Source organism: Corylus avellana, chromosome ca6 (genome assembly GCF_901000735.1).
Source record: "Corylus avellana chromosome ca6, CavTom2PMs-1.0".
Classification (NCBI taxonomy): domain Eukaryota; kingdom Viridiplantae; phylum Streptophyta; class Magnoliopsida; order Fagales; family Betulaceae; genus Corylus; species Corylus avellana.
Window position 1 is genome coordinate 26,067,944 of NC_081546.1, and position 24,456 is coordinate 26,092,399.

At 36.2% G+C, this 24,456-nt stretch overlaps 1 protein-coding gene across 1 annotated transcript in view; it reads left to right on the forward strand.

Annotated features, from left to right (window-relative positions):
* LOC132184115 (lupeol synthase-like) overlaps window positions 1-20,337 on the forward strand; it is a 23,994-nt gene extending 3,657 nt beyond the window's left edge. The window contains exons 3-19 of the mRNA XM_059597621.1: window positions 5,225-5,410; window positions 6,038-6,127; window positions 6,236-6,442; window positions 16,373-16,457; window positions 16,570-16,736; window positions 16,835-17,023; window positions 17,136-17,249; window positions 17,514-17,633; window positions 17,728-17,850; window positions 17,937-18,035; window positions 18,523-18,579; window positions 18,659-18,705; window positions 18,797-18,940; window positions 19,036-19,213; window positions 19,377-19,457; window positions 19,711-19,794; window positions 20,171-20,337. Coding sequence (XP_059453604.1) covers window positions 5,225-5,410; window positions 6,038-6,127; window positions 6,236-6,442; window positions 16,373-16,457; window positions 16,570-16,736; window positions 16,835-17,023; window positions 17,136-17,249; window positions 17,514-17,633; window positions 17,728-17,850; window positions 17,937-18,035; window positions 18,523-18,579; window positions 18,659-18,705; window positions 18,797-18,940; window positions 19,036-19,213; window positions 19,377-19,457; window positions 19,711-19,794; window positions 20,171-20,281 — 2,082 coding nt within the window. The 3' untranslated portion in view covers window positions 20,282-20,337. The remainder of the gene's footprint in view (window positions 1-5,224; window positions 5,411-6,037; window positions 6,128-6,235; window positions 6,443-16,372; window positions 16,458-16,569; window positions 16,737-16,834; window positions 17,024-17,135; window positions 17,250-17,513; window positions 17,634-17,727; window positions 17,851-17,936; window positions 18,036-18,522; window positions 18,580-18,658; window positions 18,706-18,796; window positions 18,941-19,035; window positions 19,214-19,376; window positions 19,458-19,710; window positions 19,795-20,170) is intronic.
* Window positions 20,338-24,456: the final 4,119 nt, after the last annotated feature.

Consider the following 24,456-nt stretch of genomic DNA (forward strand, 5'->3'; position numbering starts at 1 on the left):
AAATATTAATTAAATTAATGATTAAATTTATTACGAATAATAGATCTATAGTTGAAATTTTGAATAATTAAATATTTTATCGGTTGAGTCTCACTTATTTAAAAAGAATTTGAGATCATACATTACATGATAAGAAAAAAGTGTTAGAATATTAATTAAATAATTATATTTATTATTATTTATTGTTAACTTAAGTTTTTGTAATGAATAATGGTTTAACATGATATTAGCTAAAGCATAAATTTTGGATGCTAGGGTGGGTGGTCGACCATCATATGCTTGGAGGAGTATTCATAGTTCCTGTGAAGTACTCAAAGAGGGTTTATTTTGGCGTATTGGGAATGGATCCACAGCACGTATTTGGAAGGATAGGTGGCTTCCAAACCCCTCTACTTTCCGTGTGGTATCTCCCATACGGGAACTTCATCCGGATGCAAAGGTGCGGGAGCTCATTGACGAAGATTTGCATGGGTGGAATTTGAATAAATTGGAGCGACTTTTCTCACCGGAGGAGGTCCAAATTATTCTTTCCATCCCAATCAGCAGTACGAATCAGCCAGATACCTTGATTTGGCGTGGGACGACAAATGGTATGTTTTCTGTAAAAAGTGCGTACCATATGCAACTTGAGCGTGGGGTTATGGATCTGCCCGAGAACTCTTCTCACAGGGGAACCACTGCTGTATGGAGGCAAATATGGGCTTTGACAACTCCAAATGCAGAAAAACATTTTCTCTGGAGGGCTTGTCACGACATTTTGCCCACCCGGGAAAATTTGCTGAAGCGGAAGATTATTCAGGATCCCATCTGTCCCCTGTGTGGCTTTATGGTGGAGACCTGTTTCCATGTATTATGGCAGTGTCCTGCAGCGCTGGACGTATGGGGTATGGGTCCAGTAAAATTTCAAAAAAGTCATTATGAAGGCCCAAGTTTTATGGAAGTGGTGGTAGATTTGTTTCAGAAATGCACAGCAGAGGAGAGGGCCCTGTTTGCTGGATTAGCTTGACATATCTGGATGCGGCGAAATGACATACTGCATGGGGGCTCGTTTTCTCATCCCACAACTCTGCTACAGATGGCTCATCGGGCACTTGAGGAATTTCAGGAAGCTCAGGTCTGCAGACCTGTTTCTATCCCGGAGCAAGCTGTTGGAATTTTGACTAGATGGATGGCTCCGGAGCAGGGATGGGCGAAAGCGAACTGGGATGCTTCCCTTAATAGTGATACTGGATGCTTGGGCTATGGCGTTGTGATCCGTGACTATCAAGGCCGTATGATTGAAGCTCGATGTATATCGCGTCAAGGTAAGCTCACGCCGGCTGCAGCAGAATCATTGGCAGCTCTTTTGGCGATTGATACGTGTTCAGCTTTGAGCTTAACACATGTTCAACTAGAAGGGGATGCCAAAGGTATTATTGATGCTGTCAACTGTGATGAGCTTGATTGGAGTCGGTTGGGGCACTTGGTGGCTGATATTAAGGTGAAGTTACAAGTGTTTACCAGGTGGAAGATGTGTTTTGTGAAGAGAACAGCAAACCAGGTGGCACATCTTTTATCAAGATATGCTGTGAAACAGAGGATTGATACTGTTTGGAGAGAGCCTCCTGAATGTATCTGTGATACTATTTTGCTGGAGCAATTAGCTCTAGTAGAGTGAATTCAATAAAAATCGATCTTTATTCAAAAAAAAAAAAAAAAAAAGCTAAAGCATAAATTTTGAATAATTAATTGTCGAGAAAACTTCACAAACGACCCTTGAACTACTAAATGATTTGAAAAGATCTTTCAAATTTTAAAAAATCTCAATTTTACCTCTCAAACTTTTAATTTGATGTAATCTACTCCCTCCTTCAATTTTTGACATTAACCCCTAACGGAAATGATTAAAAAGACCAAATTACCCTTCAACTTTCAATTTTTTTATTTTTATAAAGGGTCCTTTGACCCACGGTCACGGGTAAGTAGACCCCAACTGGGTCGCAGCCAAACCCAGCCGTGGGTCAGGCCATGACCCACGCTGGGTCGCGGTCATGATCCCAGAGTGGGTCTGCTTACCCGTGGCGGGTCTTTGGCCGACACCCACCATGTAACAAAAATACCTTTTACCAAAAATACATTTATTTTTATGTCACGTCAAAATATCTTTTCAATTAAAACACAAAAAAAAAAACAAACATCTAACCCTTTGGAATGTGACAGTTCGTATTCTTTCACTGCTCCAAGGCACGAGGTTATGCCAAGCCCACATGGCATGCCCCATGGGATGCTCCACCTTTGACCTTAATTAGAGCCCAATGGCATCCATTTGTTTTTGAAATGTATTTTTCTCAATAAATATATTTCTAATAACCTTTTACCATTTGTCAAATGCCGGTGAACACAAGTATTAATGGAATTCCCACCATGTTTATATGAGACGAGTTAGGATCTTTTCTAGTTCAAATGAATACAAGAATATCCAGTTAATTATATTGGAGAAATATTTTTGTCCTATAAAAAAGTGAAAAGATAAAAATACTCATAAAATATAACGAACTGGCCGGTTCAAATAAACTGGAAGAGATGATCATGTTCCATATTGAACAATATACTCATAATTTTTTGGCTTTATCCAAAGAAAGGAAAAAGATTGTACTATTATTTTCTACAAATTTATGTGGAAATATTTGGATTATAATTTTTATTATAACTTCTTTCACAATGATCTTAACTTTTATCGTAGTAATTCAAAAAAAATTAAACAAGATTTCAAGTGATAATTTTTTTTTTTTTAATATTTTTTATGTTTATGTTTACACTTTACCCTCCGAAGTCATTTATGTTTACACTTTACCTTCGGAGGACATTTTCGAATGTTTTGGTTGAAAAAGGCACCAAATAGACGGATTTGATGGAAATATAGTATTTTTTGTGCCAACATCAGATATATTGTGGGGGGTCTTTCCTCGATTTTTAAACATTGAGCACCAAAACGCAAATGTGTAGATATTTTAGGGGTAAAGTGTATTTTTTTCAAAAAATAAAAAAAATAAAAAAAATAAAAAAGACCTACAAGAAATTTTCTATATTTATCGGTCAAGATTTAATTTCACTATTTCTTTCTTTCTAATGAAAACTTAAAATTAAATATGGACTATTAAAAATACATAATATATATATATACATATATATATATATATATATATATATATATATAACACTTCAGCCAAATCCAAATTTTCTGTATGAAACCTATTAGTTGAGTTTGTAATAGTGTCGCTCTACGTACATAGACGGCTCTTAAAACATGCTTTGTAGAGTGGGATTTCGAATGCCATAAAAAAGCTTTGACTTAATTCACTATACACCAATTAATTTTCAGATGAGATGGTTAAAGTTCCGATCCAACACTATAGATTATTAGATTCTTATAAACTTTGTATTGGGCCATTTGTTTGTAAAGCTGAGGGGAATATCCATTTATGTGGACCATAAAGCAATTAATCATAAGATAAAGTCGTTTCCAAAGCTGATGTGAAATTTCATTTTTGTGGACCATAAAGTAATAAATCATAAGATAAAGAAGATACGCACGATTGCGGCAAAGAAGATAGAGGTTGTTCGGAAAATTGACCTTAGTAATTGACAACATTGTACACATTTTTTCAATAAGCTAAGATCTATTTTTTGTGGTAGAAAATTAACTTTAGCGTAATGTCATTAATGATTAAGTTCTATTTTTGTGGATCATAGCCATAAGATAAAATCAAAAACAACGTCTTTAGTTTTGAAAACTTTCTTTTAGTCTTGTCCAAAAAGTTAAGAAGTATACAAATTACCAATGTTGGGATGCAATTTTGTTAACGTGGATAATTCTTAGAATATGTCTTGTAGAGTGCGATTTCGATAAAAAATTACTTTCTAGTATGTACTCCTTTAATTAACAAAGAATTACTTTCCAAGAAATAAGCATATAGTTGATGAGAGAAAACAAATAAATAAAAAATACACACACAGAAATTTAAATCTATTTAGTGGTACCAACCACACCAGTTAATCCCTTTTCCCAGTTTCCCTCATGAATAATAAAGAAAAAAAAAAAGCACCAGTTAACGTGATGCACAACGGAACAGGATTTTTTTCAGTCTATTTTGGATTGGAGAATATTCAGTTAATGATCAAGATCTCTTTAAGAAACCCTGAGGCCATAAATAGGACATCTGTCTCATTAATAAAAAAAATAATAAAATATTATATATATATTTTTTAAAAATTATAAAACAAAATTATAAAAAATTATAAAAAAAATCAAGGGTGGCTGTCCACCCCATTGGGGGTGGTCGGACCGCCCCAGTTGGGGGCTGAGGGTGGCTTCGGCCACGCAATACCGCCAGTCTGGGATGGTCGAAGCCACCCCATGGCCCTTTGGGGTGGTCCGGCCACCAGATCTTAAAAAAAAAAAAAAAAAAAAAAAAGTTTGCTTGGCCCTCTGGCCACCCCCAAGGGCCATGGGGTGGTCTGGCCACCCCTAGCCGGCCATTGGGGTGGCTTGAGAGCCACCCCTTCTAAAATGGGGTGGTCCGGCCACCCCCTATGGCCAAGATGGTATGGCCAACCACCCCTTATTTTTTTTATTAATTTATTTTTTATTTTTCTTAATCTAAAATATTGATTTTTTATTATTTTTTGTAGTGGGACATGTATCCTATATGTGACTCTAGGATTTCTAAGAAGAAATTCCAGCTATGAACTGGATATTCTCCAGTCCATTATAGATTAAAGAGGATCCTATTCCTAGCACAACAGGCAAAGGATTAAGTTGGGCTTGGAATTAATTTTCCATATTCATTTTCAAATGTCACACGTGGATCATCACGTCAGTTTTTACTGGATTTATAATTAAACTATATTATTCTTAGCAGCACTCATGTTTTTCTATAAGTAGACATTTAGATATTGACAATGTTATGATATTTACCACGTCAGTCACCAACTAATTAAATTGACTGGTAAACTTAATTGTTTAGTGATTAATGTAATAAGTATCATGCAAACTGTCAAGTCAATTTTGAAGGAACTTGTAGTAAAAGTGTAGCACTCTTAGCGGCACTCATATTTTTATGTAGACATTTAGAAAAGATAATATGGTTGTGATTTGTATTAGAATCTAGAAAATTTCAATTGTGAGGACTTTTGACTTATTTTTCAATTGAACATTTCTCTATTTGATATGGAAAACTCACAGCTTAGGAAGGAGAACCCATGTCCACCAATTCCAACGCCAGTGGAAGTGAAAGAAGCAGAGGTGATAACAGAGAAAGCGTTGATTACTACAATGAGAAGAGCACTGAGCTTTTATTCCTCCATTCAAGCCCATGATGGCCACTGGCCTGCTGAATCTGCTGGCCCCTTATTTTTCCTTCAACCCTTTGTATGTTTTTTGTTTTCTCACCATTCAATATACAACTATATATGCATCTTTATTCTTTGTTTTATTTTTCTTTCACTAAGATATAAAAATGCTTGCATAAACTATTACACTTCTTAATTCTCACATGCATTTTTAATAAAGTATGTAATTTTATATGCATTTTGGACATGTCAATTTGAAGGAAATTTTTATCGACATTACATTAATATTCCTTGCCAAAAAAAGAAAAAGAAAAAAGGTAACAAATAGCCAAATATATACTTAAAAATAATAATAAAAAAAACGTCATTTTATGCCTTTCTTTTAATGTCATTTCGCTCAAATGGCACAAAACCATAGTTTTTATGTTGTTTACACAAACAACATAAATTTAAAATATTTTACACTGTTTACTGTACAAACGGCATAAATTATAGAATTTATGACATTCGTGTTTACTGTGCAAATGGCACAAATGTCAATAATATATATATATATATATTTCTCCAAAATAACCTCAAACACACATGCACATGCACATGCATATATTTTGGGATTTATGTCTGGCTATATTGGAATGGAGAAATAAATCAACCCTGTGACTTGTTTGTTAAATCTAACTTAATTTCGTATTATTTTGATATGCAGGTAATGGCATTATACATCACTAGAGGTCTCAATGCTATATTTTCACCGGCACACCAAAAGGAAATTATTCGATACTTGTATAATCATCAGGTTTTATTCTTTTTTTTTTTTTTTTTTTTGGAACACAAGTTTGTGTCTTTAAAGTCCTAGAAAACTAAAAAATTGGCTGATTTTTAAATTTGTGTATTTGTTGGATAGAACGAAGATGGAGGTTGGGGTTTCCATATAGAGGGTCACAGCACAATGTTTGGGTCAGCATTGAGCTACATTGCATTGAGATTACTTGGAGAGGGACCTGAAGATGGTGAAGATGGTGAAGATGGGGCTATGGCTAGAGGCAGGAAATGGATCCTTGACCATGGTGGTTTAGTGGCTATTCCTTCATGGGGAAAGTTTTGGATCACGGTATGGCCATTTGGAACCATTACCTTATGTTGGTTATATATATCTAGCAGACACTTGAAATTTATAAGCACAGATTCACATTCCATAAATGAAAATTAAAATCAGTATTTCATTTTGGTAGCCAAGATTTCTTGATAATATACATATGCAAGCAAACAATTATTAACGCAACATATCTCTAAGTCATTTAAAATGAACCGTTTAGATTGAGCCACCTAAGCATCTAAAACTAATAAAAATATTAAAAACAAAGGCGTGTATGAACCACCGCTTATGGTGGTCGGCTAGCCTCTTGAGGAGTACCCTTTGGTGACCAGAATTGCAACCGAGACTCTCCAATCTCAATTCTCACATTCAACAGCTATCGGCCGGTTAGCCAACTGACAGCTTATGTTCTTCAGCTTTGGGCACCAATTCAAGTCCCAACTGTATATAATCTTTAGCTTATTGTTGTTGGCGTTTTGTGACTTTCACCATAAAGTTGGTGGGACCCAGCATCATTAAAGGAGAAATCTTTTGGCTCACGTTTTTCTTTTATTCCCAATTGCTCTTGGAATTGGTTTTCCTTTACAGAGCATGAATTGGACTTGAAGTCCTTCTACAATTTGGAATTGGAGGAGCCTTGCTTACCCAACTTTTATGTCCTATAAATAGGGGTGTCCACAGGACATAAACGTACAGAGAAAAATCAAAGTAATATTTGCTTTGTGTTTTGGTGAGCCAACAATAGAGAGAAAAAGTGAGAGCAAGAAAGAGAGTGTTTTTTTCCCTTTTGTTATTATTCTCCTTTGGGTAAAGTGAGAATTGGGTGTATTTGGGGCTTTGGGTTTGAGTGGTTTTCTCACCCTGTTATTCTCTTGTTGAAAAACGCTATGCCGACTCCAAAAACTTGTTTATCACAATTTATGCGGAATTAGTATTATGAAGCAACAAACAATTCAATCACCCAAAATATATAAAGCAATAAAGAGGCAGACACAGATATTTTGGTTACGAAGAGGAAACCTTTTAGAAACCGATCTAAAACTAAAACCTCTCCGGGGCAGCCAAACCCAGGAAATCACTATCAAAAGATTATCTAGAGATTACAGACACTAGGAACACTTACAACCCTTTGCAAGACCTTGGCTCTGTAAGATCGACAAGCCTACAACTCGTCTCCTTGATCACAATCTTCTTCAACGTGATTCTCCTTTACCAGACCCTTCCGATAGACTTCTCAACCGTAGATTTATCAAAGAAATAACTAAAACTCTAAGAGATTTAATTTAACGCTCACCACATATGATCTCTCTTAGCACAGCCTCCGACAAACTCTTTGGGGGTAAAAATTCGTACTTCTCTATTCTATAATGATGTATATATACCCCCGATAAAACCCTAGACCTAACCCACTTAAAATCACGTTTTTGGGCCTAAAACTTACGGGGTGTCCGGACATGTTAATGGGCGGTCCGGACACGGCTTTGCGGAGCAAGATTTTAGTCTCTGGAAATGAGGTCCGGACCCGGCCTGTCCAGTCTTGATCAACAGCTCTGATTGATGGGCGTTTGTGGTCTGATTGAGCTGAAATTTTGCAGGGACGTTCATAACACATGAATCTACATTATGAACGGTGGAGATTGGATTCTGAGCATTCTATATCAGTGTTTGAGCCCATGAACAGTAGCATCTGCATTTTGGAACTGAATTAAGCCAACACAAGAACTAACAAACTCCCCCTTTGGCAATTCAGTGACAAAACCAAAATGTCGAGCCAATCCCATCATCTCCCCATATTTACTCCCCCTTTTTGTCACAGAATGACAAAAGGTCTTCATGTTTCCTGAAACACTTCACAAAATACATCAAGGCATATGTGGAACAAGAAGACATAAATAAAACTCATGAAAAAAAATGACGTAGAATGCGTGATCATAAAGAAACATCAGCAAAACTCCCCCTCAATGTATGACTCAATTAACAACAGGAAACTGGAAATGCAAAGCATGTTTCTCCCCCTCAAAAGTTAAATGAACACACATGATAACACATCAATGACTCATGTATTGCACAATGGATATCCAAACATGCTCCAAATATGCAAAATATACATGAGACTAAAAATGGCAAGAAACTCATATTGCTTAACCCAAGCAAAGAAAAATGTTCCATTCATCCCATGCTTGTATAGTGTGTGTGTAGGCCATCTAAAGAGAAAAAAATTTTAACTTACAAAATGAGGAGAAAGTTTCACCACCATGAGGTTTTGACAAGTATATCAAATCAAAAGTCAAACCTTATCATACTAGGGCCTAGCCACTCTCATCCTATACATTTCTCTTTGTAAAATATTTTGCACAAGTTTGACACAGTGAAATAAATTCTTTTTGGAATATGATCTTTTGATTTTATTTGTTTCACTATTTTGTTTATTTTTCTCTTTGAGAAAGTGTATTTAAACTTTTGGTGCTTATCACAAAAGAGAAAGCATGAATTTTTAAGCCCTAGGTTCAACTAGCATATGGTCAATTTGAAAAATATGACTAGTCAAAAGCCTCATATGGCTACCTAACAGACCTCACAAATAAAGTGAAACAAAACCTCAATTTAAGCTTAAATGTGTATAAAAGATAAAGCATAGGCAAAATGTACCACATAAGCTCAGGCTTTAGGTAACCACAAAAACAAGTCCATTGACACAAATTTTCATCTCATGCATATTAAGAACATTCCAAGACGTAAGGAATTACATCCATAAAACGCAACATGAGAAATTAATGAACTATCTAGGTGCATAAGACAAAAGCAAGAAAAGGAAACAATCAGAGTAACATATTTTTGTCTTTTTGAAATTTTTCACAAAAGAAATGCACACAAAAGAAAAACAAATGCAAAACAAAACAACATGCTTGAATTGAGATTACAACAGGCAAGACATGAATGTCTTTTAGCATTAAACTTTCATCACTTCTTATAGGTCCCACTACAAAATAATGATTTGGTTTAATAACTACTTCTAGGTCTTCACAAGACATTACACATTCCTGAACATTTGATTAGCAAGTAAACAAAAATCTTGGTTGTCCGCACACAATATCTCATCTATAAGCTTTTCAAAGATCATGATATATGAATTTCTTGAAAAATCCTTTATGAATATGCCTCAAAAGATGAATCTCAAAACAATCATGTATATACTCTTCATACAGAAAGTGTAACAACAAAAACAATGCAGTGCATAAACAATAAAGCAAAAAAAAAAAAAAAAATGCAAAGCAAAGAAAAATAACACGCTCTAGGATATTCAAAAATAAGCAAAACAATCAATCCTAGGCATGTTATTGACTCACCTAACTTTAGGTGAGATCACTACCACTCACCCTCAATGGGTGAATGGTATAATCCTTTCTAACCCAAACCTTCTTGAATAAAGGTGTAGAGACGTGAACATTTTCAAACTTGTCTACTCTAGACACACCTCCCATCATCATTACCAAACCCTCATAATCTTTCCTAGAAACAGAATTTTTATTTTTATGCACATGAGGTTTCAATTTAAAACAGTTGGGTCGAATGTGACCAACTTTTCCACAATGATGACAAGTAGGGATAAACCTTTTAGGAGGTAGATTCCTAGGAGGATGGACGACTCTAAATTTGGGGTAAGATACATAAGGTTCAACATGAATTTTCTTAACTTTCTTACCTTGTGAGGTCGAGGCAGCTTCTATTTTTCTTTTAACCATAGAGTCTTCTACTTTTTCTGATTTAACAAATATTATCTCAAAAGTAGAATCATTGTTAGAAGACAAAGCAACATGACAATCAAAACATAACTCAGATTTATCACAATCAGAATTCTGAGTATGTAACATATTCTCAAGGGAATTGCTAGAGAATTTTTCCAATTGAATTTCTGACTCTTTAAATTTATTCTCTAACAAATCAACTTTAGAACCTAAAACAGAATTTTAAGATTTTAAAGAATCAATTAAAGCATGTGATTCAGACAATTTATTAACAATAGATTCATTCACATGTTTAAGATCTTGAAACTCCCCCAAACAATTTGTGTATTGATGTCTCAAAAGAGTGAATTTTTCCAACAAATTGTTGAAGGAGTTTATAAGATCATATTCCCCCTAAGAAGTATTCATAGCAAACAGGAGTCAACAGATCTCACTCAAGAATTTAATCCAAACAGAGTGAACCCGCTTTAATACCAATTGAAAAACGCTATGCCGACTCCAAAAACTTGTTTATTATAATTTATGCGGAATTAATATTATGAAGCAATAAACAATTCAATCACCCAAAATATATAAAGCAATAAAGAGGCAGAAATAGATATTTTGGTTACGAAGAGGAAACCTTTTAGAAACCGATCTAAAAGTAAAACCTCTTCGGGGCAGCCAAACCCAGGAAATCACTATCAAAAGATTATCCAGAGATTACAGACACTAGGAACACTTACAACCCTTTACAAGACCTAGGCTCTGTAAGATCGACAAGCCTACAACTCGTCTCCGTGCTCACAATCTTCTTCAACGTGATTCTCCTTTACCGGACCCTTCCTATAGACTTCTCAACCGTAGATTTATCAAAGGAATAACTAAAACTCTAAGAGATTTAATTTAACGCTCACCACATATGATCTCTCTTAGCACAGCCTCCGACGAACTCTCTGGGGGTAAAAATTCATACTTCTCTCTTCTATAATGATGTATATATACCCCCGACAAAACCCTAGACCTAACCCACTTAAAATCACATTTTTGGGCCTTAAACTTACGGGGTGTCCAGACATGTTAATGGGCGGTCAGGACACGGCTTTGTGGAGCAAGATTTTAGTTTCTAGAAATGAGGTCTGGACCCGGGGAATTGCGGTCCGGACTCGGCCTGTCCAGTCTTGATCAACAACTCTGATCGATGGGCCTTTGTGGTCCGATTGAGCTGAAATTTTGCAGGGACGTTCATAACACATGAATCTACATTATGAATTGTGGAAATTGGATTCTGAGCATTCTATATCAGTGTTTGAGCCCGTGAACAGTAGCATCTGCATTTTGGAACTGAATTAAGCCAACACAAGAACTAACACTTGTACTCATCTTTTGATAGTGAATTTTCTCTGGGTCGTCTCCGCCAGTGAATGTAGGCTTGTTAAGCCGAACTACTTAAATCTTTGTGTCGTGTGTGATTGCTTATCTTTGTTATTCCGCATTCTTCTTATTTTTCGCATCTCATGGGTCTTGGGAAATAGGATTAATTTCCTAACAACTAGTATCAGAGCTGTTGGTTCGAGTGGGAGCGATGGCAGGTGAAGAAGGAAAGATGGGAATCGAGAAATTCGACGGCAAAGATTTTGGGTATTGGAAGGTACAAATTGAAGATATTCTTTATGGGAAGGATCTTCATCAACTTCTTTTGGAAGAACAACCCGACGACATGTATGATAGGGAGTGGGCTCTGCTTGATCGTAAAGCCCTAGCAGTTATCAGGCTATCACTGTCAAAATCAATTGCACACAACTTTGTGAAGGAGAAGACCACAGCAGGTCTAATGGTGGCTTTGTCAAGCATGTATGAGAAGCCGTCAGCTAACAACAAGGTGCATCTGATGAAGAAATTGTTCAACCTAAAGATGGCGAAAGGAGCTTCGGTGGCACATCATCTCAATGAGTTCAACACCATCACAAATCAATTGTCCTCGGTGGAAATTAATTTTGATGATGAGGTTTGCGCGTTGATCGTCTTGGCATCTTTGCCAAATAGCTGGGAAGCAGTGAGGATGGCTGTGAGTAACTCTGTAGGAAAGAGTAAATTGAGCTATGAAGACGTCAGAGATTTGATTCTCAGTGAAGAGGTTCGCAGAAGTGATGTAGGTGAAGCCTCTTGTTCTGGTGTTGCTTTAAACCTCGAGACTTGGGGCAGAGGACAAGAAAGAAACTCTGTGAGGGGCAAATCTAAGTCTAGAAAAGGTAGGAGCAAATCCAGGTTTGGACGACAACCTGAGTGTTGGAACTGTGGCAAGATAGGCCACTTCAAGAAGAACTGCAGAGAATTGAAGAAGAAGACCGAAAATGACATCGCAAATGTCGTGGCAACAGAAGAAGTGCACGATGCCCTACTTCTATCTGTTGACAGTCCTCTTGATTCTTGGGTCTTGGACTCAGGGGCTTCTTTTCACACCACACCGATTCGTGAAGTTCTCAAAAATTATGTAGCTGGAGATTTCGGGAAGGTGTACTTGACTGACGGAACGGCGTTGGATGTTGTGGGTATAGGCAATGTTCGCATTAGAGTCCACAGTGACTCAGTATGGAAGCTGCAAAATATCAGGCATATCCCAAAGCTGAAAAAGAACCTGATTTTAGTAGGACAGCTTGATGATGAAGGGCATTCAATTCATTTCCACGGTGGAAAGTGGAAGGTCAGCAAGAGAGTCAGGATTTTGGCTCGTGGTCATAAGACGGGTACTCTCTATATGACGACGAATAGCAAGGATACAGTTGCTGTTGCAGATACGGGTGCTGACTCAAAATTATGGTACTTAAGGCTTGGGCACATGGGCAAGAAAGGGATGAAGGTACTTCTGTCAAAGGGGAAACTACCGGAGTTGAAGTCAGTTGAGTCTGATTTGTGTGAAGGCTGCATCTTAGGAAAGCAGAAGAAGGTGAGTTTCGTGAAAGGTGGCAGAACACCGAAGCCGAGAAAGCTGAAGTTGGTACACACGGACTTATGGGGTCCCGCACCAGTGGCATCTCTTGGAGGCTCGCGGTATTACATTACATTTATTGATGACTCAAGTAGGAAGGTATGGGTTTACTTCTTAAAGCTTAAATCTGATGTATTTGAAGTTTTTAAGAAGTGGAAGGTCATGGTAGAGACAGAAACTGGTCTAAAATTGAAGTGTCTAACAGTTTTGTACGGCGAATGGGATTAGAATGGAGAAAATTATTCCGGGAACGCCACAGTAGAATGGCGTGGCTGAGCCCATGAACAGGACCCTCAATGAGCGTGTTAGAAGTATGAGGTTGCATGTTAGACTACCGAAAACTTTTTGGGCGGATTCAGTAAGCATTGCTGCTTACTTGATAAACAGAGGACCATCAGTTCCTTTGGGCCATAGACTACCTGAAGAAGTCTGGAGTGGAAAGAAGGTAAATATTTCTCATTTAAAAGTTTTTGGTTGTGTTTCATATGTCTATATTGAATCTGATGCTCGTAGCAAGCTAAATGCTAAGTCTAGAAAATGTTATTTCATTGGCTATTGGGATAAGGCATTTGGGTATAGGATTTGGGATGATCAAAACCGGAAGATCATTAGAAGTAGAAATGTTCCTTTTAATGAGATGGTTGTGTATAAGAATAATTCAAGTGCAGAACCAGTAAGTACAGAGTCAGAGGCTGAGAACCTGAATTTATCAACCTAGATGGAATTTCTAAAGGTGTAGCTCAGATAAGGAATTCAGAAGTTGATAAGGATTCAGAAACTGAAGATGGTCTCGAAGTTGAAGAAACAGTAGATCAAGAGACTGAACAGGGTACACTGATAGTGGCTGTCCGTAGATCTACTAGAACCATTAGATCTCCACAGCGTTTTTCACCCTCCCTATTTCATATTTTGTTGACGGATGGCGGTGAGCCAGAGACATTTGTTGAAGCCTTGAAGGTTGAAGATTCAATCAAGTGGGAGTTAGCCATGAAGGATGAGATGGACTCATTATTGACTAACTAGACCTGGGAGCTGACTGAGTTGCCAACAGGTAAAAAGGCTTTGCACAACAAATGGGTGTTCAGAATAAAGGGTGAACATGATGGTAGCAAACGCTACAAGGCAAGATTGGTAATCAAGGGATTCCAACAGAAAGAAGGAATTGACTACACAGACATATTCTCTCTAGTGGTGAAGATGACAAACATCAAAATTGTGCTGAGCATTGTGGTTGCAGAGAACTTACATCTAGAGCAGCTAGATGTGAAGACGGCGTTCCTTCATGGTGAGTTGGAGGAAGAAATTTATATGTAGCAGCCACAGGGATTCGCAGTGCAAGGGAAAGAGAGTTTAGTATGCAAACTGAGAAAAAGCTTGTATGGCCTAAAACAAGCTCCAAGACAATGGTACAAGAAGTTTGACAGTTTCATGTGCTGTACTGGGTTCACAAGATGCAATGCAGATCATTGCTGCTATGTCAAGAGTTTTAAGAACTCTTACATTATTCTACTCCTGTACGTAGATGATATGCTCATTGCAGGGGCCAGTATGGAAGACATCAACAAATTGAAGAACCAGCTGTCAAAGCAGTTTGCAATGAAGGATTTTGGTGCTGTTAAACAAATCCTTGGAATGAGAATCATCAGGGACAGGGCCAATAGTACACTGAAGGTTTCACAGACAGAGTATGTGAAGAAGATTCTCAGCAGATTTAGCATGAATGAAGCTAAGTCAGTAAGCACACCCTTGGGGAGTCACTTTAGACTAACCAAGGATCAGTCACCAAAGACGGATCAGGAGAAAGCATACATGAGCAAGGTACCTTATGCCTCAGCTATCGGAAGTCTGATGTATGCAATGGTTTGTACTAGACCGGATATTGCACATGCAGTGGGATTTGTGAGCAGGTACATGAGTAATCCAAGGAAGCAGCATTAGGAGGCAGTCAAGTGGATTTTGCGATATCTGGGTGGAACTTTAGATATGTCCCTTTGCTTCACAGGTTCAGAATTGAAGCTGTAAGGCTACGTGGATGCTGATCTAGCGGGTGATGTTAATAGCAGGAAAAGTACAACAGGGTTTGTATATACTCTAGGAGGTACTGCTGTGTGTTGGACTTCAAGGTTACAGAAAATTGTAGCCCTTTCCACTACCGAGGCGGAGTATGTGGCTATGACAGAAGTTGGAAAGGAGAAGGTTTGGCTACAAGGTTTTTTGGATGAGTTGAAAAGAAGAATGAGAAGGGCGTTCTACACAGTGATAGTCAGAGTGCCATTTTTCTTGCGAAGAACCCTGCGTATCATTCAAGAACAAAGCATATACAGTTGAGGTATCACTTCATTCGATCTCTTCTTGAAAGTGGACAATTGTTACTTGAGAAGATTCATGGAACTGAGAATCCAGCAGACATGTTGACAAAAGGTGTGACTATTGAGAAACTGAAGCTGTGCGCAGCTTCAGTTGGTCTTCGAGCTTGAAGATAGGTGGAGGAGACATCCGAAGGACATTCACTATGTTGCAACTTGATGGGATTCAAGTCAAGTGGGAGATTGTTGATGTTTTGTGACTTTCACCATAAAGTTGGTGGGACCCAGCATCATTAAAGGAGAAATCTTTTGGCTCACGTTTTTCTTTTATTCCCAATTGCTCTTGGAATTGGTTTTCCTTTACAGAGCATGAATTGGACTTGAAGTCCTTCTACAATTTGGAATTGGAGGAGCCTTGCTTAGCCAACTTTTATGTCCTATAAATAGGGGTGTCCGCAGCACATAAACATACAGAGAAAAATCAAAGTAATACTTGCTTTGTGTTTTGGTGAGCCAACAATAGAGAGAAAAAGTGAGAGCAAGAAGGATAGTGTTTTTTTCCCTTTTGTTATTATTCTCCTTTGGGTAAAGTGAGAATTTGGTGTATTTGGGGCTTTGGGTTTGAGTAATTTTCTCACCCTGTTACTCTCTTGTACTCATCTTTTGATAGAGAATTTTCTCCGGGTCGTCTCTGCCAGTGAATATAGGCTTGTTAAGCCGAACCACTTAAATCTTTATGTCGTGTGTGATTGCTTATCTTTGTTATTCCGCATTCTTCTTATTTTTCGCATCTCACGGGTCTTGGGAAATAGGATTAATTTCCTAACAATTGTGAACTTGTGATGTAAAGTAGTGAGGTGCATGAGTCTCATTGATTTATATATATCTGTCAAGTGAAAACTCAAATGTCTCTTCTCATGTGAAGGTACTGGGAGTGTATGAGTGGTCAGGCTGCAATCCACTACCCCCAGAGTTCTGGCTTCTTCCTAAAATCTTCCCCATGCATCCAGGTTTTTTCCACTCACATCTTTTTGTTGGAAACCACATTTAATAAGATAAAGGTGTGTGTATCAAAGAGTTAGCCTTAGTGCTTTTATCTGATACTCAAGGTGTTCATTACAGGCAAAATGTTATGCTATTGTTGCTTGGTTTACATGCCAATGTCTTATTTATATGGGAAGAGGTTTGTTGGTCCAATCACTGGATTGATTCAGACACTAAGACAAGAGTTATATAATGAGCCTTACCATCAAATTATTTGGAATAAAGCTCGGAATACAATTGCCAAGGTTAGTTGAATCTTTATCCTTCTGCATTTCTTTTTGCAATCATGAAGATTCCTGGTGAAGTTAATGCATACATAAAACTCACCCATGTTGCTAATTAGGAGGATCTCTACTATCCGCATCCCCTCATACAAGATATGCTATGGGGATTTCTTCACCATGTAGTCGAGCCTATCCTGAGCTATTGGCCATTTTCAATGATGAGAGAGAAGGCACTCAAAGCTGCAATTGGTCATGTACATTATGAGGACGAGAATAGCAGATACCTTTGCATTGGAAGCGTTGAAAAGGTCAATTACCGGTGTGCAACTATTGCATATACAATCAATATATATATATATATATCAAAGTATTTGATATTTTTATCAATGAACTGAATTGTCAAGGTTATTTTTATTGTAGGTATTATGCTTGATTGCCTGTTGGGCTGAAGATCCAAATGGGGAGGCATACAAGCTTCATCTAGGCAGGATTCCAGACAACTATTGGGTTGCTGAAGATGGCTTAAAAATCCAGGTTCTATATATTATCACCCATTGCCTTTCATCTAGACTAAAGAAGAGAATAAATCAGAAAATAAAATATTCTAACATGGTCTTATGTGGAACAAGAACAAACCAATTAATTATCACATCCAGAAACATGTGTTCATGTTAATGTAGTCACATATATACTTGAAGCATTACCCAAAAGTCAAGCCTGCAAAATCTTGGTCCATTTAAAATCAAATATTTTATTTTGAAATGTAATAATAAATGATGCCTGGTTTATTCGATGCAGAGTTTCAGGTGTCAGATGTGGGATGCGGGTTTTGCTATTCAAGCAATTCTCTCTTGTAATCTAAACAAAGAGCATTGGCCAACCCTTCGTAAAGCACATGAATTCGTAAAGGCTTCACAGGTCAAATATATATATATATATATATATATATATACTCCTTACATTTTTTTTCATATGAAAGATAATGCTTTAACATAATCATGTTATTTTCTAGGTTCTAGAAAACCCTTCTGGGGACTTCAAAGCTATGTATCGTCACATAAGCAAAGGAGCATGGACATTTTCCATGCAGGACCATGGCTGGCAAGTCTTTGACTGCACTGCTGAAGGGTTGAAGGTAATGCCTCAACTCTATCAAAATAAATTACCAAAAATTTGTTTCAAAGCAGAATCTGACATTTGGCAAAACCTTCTCTTTTGCAGGTTGCAATCTTGTTCTCACAAATGTCTCCAGACCTTGTTGGGGAGAAAATGGAGACACAGCCGTTTTATGATGCTGTGAATGTCATTCTTTCTCTACAAGTAAGAATTCAACCTTTCAAATTCTATTTTTGACCCAGTTAGCAATTAAGGCTAACTTTTGGAAAACATTTTCTATTTTTTTTTTTTAGTGTTTGGTACAACCGAAAATCATAGTAAAACCGAAAGCGTTTTTGTTTGGCTAAGAAAATCTACTTCAATCCCTGTAATATGGTTTACAATTTTTAAAACTGTGAACCATTTTATGAGTTTGAGCTTCTTTTTCGGCATGCTCTCTCTCAAGTAGTTCAATTTTTTCCACCACCAAAGTTCGCTAGTCATTGTTGATTTTCTGTACAAGGCAAACACTAGCTGAAATCATTTTTCTGAAAATTAATTTCACCGAAAACATTTTACATCAAAACAAACAAAACCTAAGCAAAGTTGTTTTCTAGCCAAATTGTCTACTTCACTTGTAAAACTTCATTATGTTTAAGCTTTCCCAGATGCTTCACATGAATAATTGACTTTCTTTCAATTGCCACTACAGAGTAGCAATGGTGGTTTCCCAGCATGGGAGCCTCAAAGAGCATATGCTTGGTTGGAGGTAACTTCTCAAAGCTTAACAAAAATCTTCATCTTTTACCCTACACTCTTTAACATAATTTTTGTATCTATATTCTCAGAAGTTCAACCCCACAGAATTCTTCGAAGATACCCTTATTGAGAGAGAGTAAGAAATCTTCAGCACAACAACATATATATACAAAGGTACTGCTCATATTTGCTTCCTAATAACAAGGCTGTGTCATGTACCCTAATAGGTACGTAGAGTGCACTTCATCTGCAGTTCCAGGTTTGGCACACTTCAGGAAGTTCTATCCTAGGCACAGGAGGACAAAGATAGACAGCAGCATTTTCCAGGGAATTCAATACATTGAAGATGTTCAAGAACCTGATGGATCGTGGTAATATGTTTTTCTTTTTTGTCTATTGATGTTGTTAAATCGTACAGAGACAAAGTTCGAACTCAGAACCTTTGCTCTGATACCATTTTTTACAGGTATGGTCATTGGGGGATTTGCTACACCTATGGTACATGGTTTGCGGTTGGAGCACTAGCAGCCTGTGGAAGAAACTACAAAAATTGTCCTGCATTGCGCAAAGCTTGTGAATTTTTGCTATCAAAGCAGCTATCTAATGGTGGATGGGGAGAAAGTTACCTATCAATCCAAAACAAGGTATATATGCAACAGTTTCTTTCAATTTGAACGTGGATTCAAATTTCTAGCAATTTGTTTTTGGTAAACTTTTTAAGGGTTCTCTCACATTTGCTATCCAAATTGCTAACAATACGAACTTCAAAATTGCTAGAATCTCAAAGTTTGTTTCTTTGTGAAAAAGGTGTGGACGAATATAGAAAGCAATCGTGCAAATTTGGTCCAAACCGCGTGGGCCTTGTTGTCTCTCATTGATGCTGGGCAGGTCGGTGCATCACTTTCTCTTCAAATATTTGACCATTTGCTCTGCATTATGAGTTTATAAGATAGCATTGCTGCATAAAAAGACCAAAGAATGTAATGTGTTATGGAACGAAGAAATATGAAAAGAAAAATTAAGATTTACACAAATGAAGTGAAGAAAATCTAAAGCTTAAGTATTCAATTATGTCAAATTTTTGGAATTACAAACATATATACCCATAATATACTGATTTTGAATGTTTTTACAACTTTAGGCCGAGATAGACCCAACACCAATTCATCGTGGGGTAAGAGTATTGATCAATTCACAAATGGAAGATGGTGACTTCCCTCAACAGGTAATTCATGTTTATTTAGATAAATTGACAAAGTTTTCCTTTAGTCCTGTCAATTAAATCGATGTATGTTTTTAAAGCAAGTGATTCTCATACGCTTTAAGAACAGATGTAGTAATGCTACTCTTCACACCGACTTACATGACATATTTTAAGTAGTTTTCCTTTTCTCTAAATGGCTGACATAGTAAGCCACTTAAAACACGTAACATTAGCTAGTATGAAATGAGCGTGATAAATAGGTGTAAAGAGTAACATTTCTTTCATTCCAATTTGAGGAAAGCTTTATCCATTTAAGTGTCTTTGAGTTGGTCTGTTTTTTTTTTTTTCTTTTTTTTTTTTTTTTTATCAAAATAAATTTTATTGTTATTGGCAACAGGAAATCACTGGAGTATTTATGAGGAACTGTACGCTAAACTACTCATCATATAGAAACATTTTCCCGATATGGGCTCTTGGAGAATATCGGAGGCGAGTTCTGTTTGCATGATAACCTGAATGCGTAAGCAAATGATTGCATATTGAACTTCAGGAGCCCAATTTAGCTTGAAATGGAATGGTTATATTCCACTACATATACGACCTTCATGCAAAGTAGCAAATGTCGAGAATGCTTAGTTACCAAATAAATGCAGAAAATTCTCAACTACTTGAAAGATGTAAATTATGTCATAATTAGTTTGATGTGAGACAAACATCAACTCAATCATGTAATGCAATTAATATAATATATGTGGGTGTTAAATGTGTAATATCATGTCATATAAACCTTATTAGAGTCAATATTTGAATTTTTGCAGATAAGTGGTGATTTAACATGATAATGTATGCGTTGTCTTTTGAGATAATTAGTGATTTGAGACTTTTAATAATTTAAAGGAAAAAGTACACATACTTCCTTCAAATTGCTACCCTATTGTTTGAGCATCTCTAGCAAGGCTTTTAAACTAACTTTTAAGTTAAATTTAGCAATTTTGGTGCTTCAGCAGACCTTCTAGAATAACAATTTTTCTAAAATTTGCTACAATGAACTTTCATATTTAAAGGTTCTCTGTAACACCTTCTAAAAATTTTTATTCTTTCTTTCTCTCATCTCCTCTCTCCTCTCTCTACCTCTCCCTCTTCCTCTCTCCTCTATCTATAATAAAAAATAGTATTTAAGTAAAGTAGATTATAAAATAGATATTCTGCTGAAGTTTATTGTGAAAAAGTAGTAGCTAAACTAAAAAAGTTGATTTTGAGTGGCTAACATAGCCATCAATTGCTGGAGATGCTCGATTAATGGTTGTTTTTGCTTGGTTAGTTGGGTTGTTTCGTGTAGGGGTGTACAAATGTGGTGGTTATTAACTGCTAATAACTGCCTACATGCAACCTCTAACCGAATAACTGCATAACCAAAAATAACAGCAATCGGATAATCACCTAAGCCAGTTTCGGTTACTGGTTATAAGCATTTAGAAATCCGGTTGTTTGTTATTTCTTCCACTGCGTGTTGGGATCTTGTTGGGTAAACTGTTACAACCCGTGTTGTTGTATTGAGATTTTCATGTGTTCCTTTATTTGTTGTGTTCAAAGGGAGGATTCATGATTTTATGTGAAAAAATTTATGATTTCATGAGATTGATTTTTACAAATACATGGTCAAACAATATTACACACAGTCTTTTGTATGAATTGTTTTGAATAGTTTTACAGTCATCAAGGTAGAACCATTAATGAATTTGTATTAAAGGTAGAACCTCGACACCTAAATGAGTTTTGTTTTTAGGACTTGTAGAGTATATAGGCAATTATAGAAATATGTAAATTTAATCAATAATTTAACATGACAAAAAAAAAAAAAAATTTGGACATGAATTCTCTGTGTGGCAATAAAATTAATAGTGTATGCTTCCAGGCTACGAGGACATGTTTCTAACTTGGAATGGAGGATATGTTTGAAGTTGTAGGGGGCTATATTTTCCACGCTTAGATGTGTGGGGAACAAAAGGCAACGTTTAGGCAAAAACCGACATTTTTTTTTACTATTGTCGGCGTTTTCTATTGATGCCAGTAAAAATGCCGTTTTGTATACTGGTGGCATTATTAGCAGTTTCATCAAATTTTATTTACTAAAATTGTTAGTTTTTAGGTTGACTAATTCGGTGTCCAAAAGTGTAATTGCTTTTCGGTTGAAGCTTTGATTGCAAGATAGGCGTTCGAATGGCTGCATGACATAGTGAAACCCAAGAGCTCCATTCGCTGGGTTGCCCGAACGTGATTAGTTACCCGAGAGCTTCATTGGCTTCACGTTTGCAAGTTCATCCGAATTGGTGAAGGGACGTCCAAATGAAAGTATGTTATTGCCGCTTCCAAGTTCAGCTTGGATTTCTATAAAACCCTAGTTCCATTTGAATGAGACAGTCAGCCATCCCAACGCGACCATAGATTTTCCACAATAAGGTTTTCTACTTTAGTAAGGAAACCTAATTCTTAGTTACCTATATATAGGACTCTATAGAGCATGATTTTTTTAAGCAACTAAGATGACAAATATTATATTGTGCTAAGAGATGATTATTAGTATTCAGAACTTCAAAGCTATTTGGGGCAATTACTTTTTTCCTATCAACTACAAGGCATTATCAATTTCCCCAATGAATTGCCAATCTTATTGACTGACCCTATCAAACTACAATTTTCTTCCTAAAACCCCCCTTCCGTTAGGCAAACTTGTTAAATTGGATGGAATATTCTCTTTTAGACGTTAAATCTCATTAAAAGATAGAAATGCCCCCAAATAAAAATTCAAAGAAAAAATAGAAATAAATAAAATTTATAATTTTTTTTTTTAAAAAAATAACTTTATACCCTAAAATTTTTAAAAATTTCAAATTTACTCTTATTTATAAATAACAAATTATTATTATAATGATTATATTAATTAAAAAAAAAAGTGACCCATGGCGAGTCACCTTGGTGACCCCCGGCGGGTCACAACCATGGGTCTTTGTGACCCAAGGGAGGGTTTGTGACCACGATGGATCACAAGTGACCCTCCGATGGGTCATTTGTGACCCACTTGGGGTCAGAAAGTGACCCTCCGAAGGTCTAAGGTGACCCTCAAAGTGGGTCACGGACCCTCAGTTGGGTCAAGATACTGTATGAATCACCAAGACCCTTGGTGGGTCACAAAGTGACCCACGATGGGTCTTGTTTTTTTTAAATAATAAAAATTTGTTTTTAATAAAAAATGAGGGTATGTTAGGAATTTCACACCTCTCAGTTGAGATTTCATAGAAAATCCTAACGGAATGGGTATTTGGAACGAAATGAAAGTTCGATACATCAAAGTGAGAGATTTTAAACTTTGAGGGGTGTTTGCAAAAGGAGCATGAGTTCAAGGGTAAGTGAAATTTCTCTCTTTTTTTTATTTTATTTTATTTTATTTTATTTTTTTATTTTTTTATTTTTAGTTTAAGTCTTTTTTAACTGTTTTTTTGTATTTTTAATTGAATTTTTTATTTTTATAAATTAATTTATTAGTGTTTTTTAATTTTAATATATTAATATTTTTTGTTTTAATTTTTATTTAGTTTTTTAATTTTGATTTTTGATTTGTTTAATTTTAAGGGTATTATATGTAATTTTCGTTTATATAGTTAGGGTATTTAGGTCATTTCAAAGTTTTTAACGAGTTTGACTGACGGAAGGGGATTTTGGGAAGAAAATAGTAGTATGATAGGGTCAGGTAGTAAGGTTGACAGTTTATGGGAAAAAATTGACAATGCGTTATAGTTGATGGTGGGAAAAATGTAATTACCCCAAGCTATTTTCTCTTAGAGTGTTGTATTTGAGAAGCTATTTTATTCATCAATGATAAGAAGTTTATCGGATGATCCGATAAAAGCGAATCACTGCAAGACCACCCATAGACCGGCCTTGGGGGTGGCCGACCACCCCATTAAATTTTCTCTTTTTTTATTTATTTTTTTTAGGTTTAGTTTTTTTTAATTATTATTATTTTTAATTTTTAGGACATGTGGCGTATTATGGGAGTGACACGTGGAAGTGTAAATAAAAGCAAAAGTATCTAATTTGCCACACGGTGGTAGTATGAGAGGTCCTAATGTCACGTTTTAAAGTTTGGAAGTGTAAATAAAAAATGGGTAATAGTTAAGGGGCTAAGGTTTGAAATATTTTCTTTTATTTCAACCAAAATCATCTTTGCAAAGAATTTACTCAATTTCGTAGAGAAGAACCATTTCTGTAGTACTGAATAACAAACCTTTTGGGAAGTAAATTCTTTTTGACTTTCTCGATAACATGCCATATTTTTAATACGTGGCATTTTCTAAGTGTTTCAGTGTAAAGAAACGGCTTAAATTCTATAATTTAAGAATCTACAATTTATTTGAAATGGTAATAAATCCTAATCCCTTTTGAGACTATTTACAAATTGTTTTTACCATATTTAGAACATAAAACAATCTTTTATTGAAAAAACTTCTATTGTATAATTATTGATTAGAGGCTTTAAATGACGGACAAGGATCCTCTCCAGTCCAAAATGAACTAGAGAGGATTCAGTTCATGGCTAGGATATATTCTTAAAGATCGTAAGGCCATCGACCTGCCACGTGGCACATTAAAAAAAAATTATTATTTTATTATTTTACTTTTAAA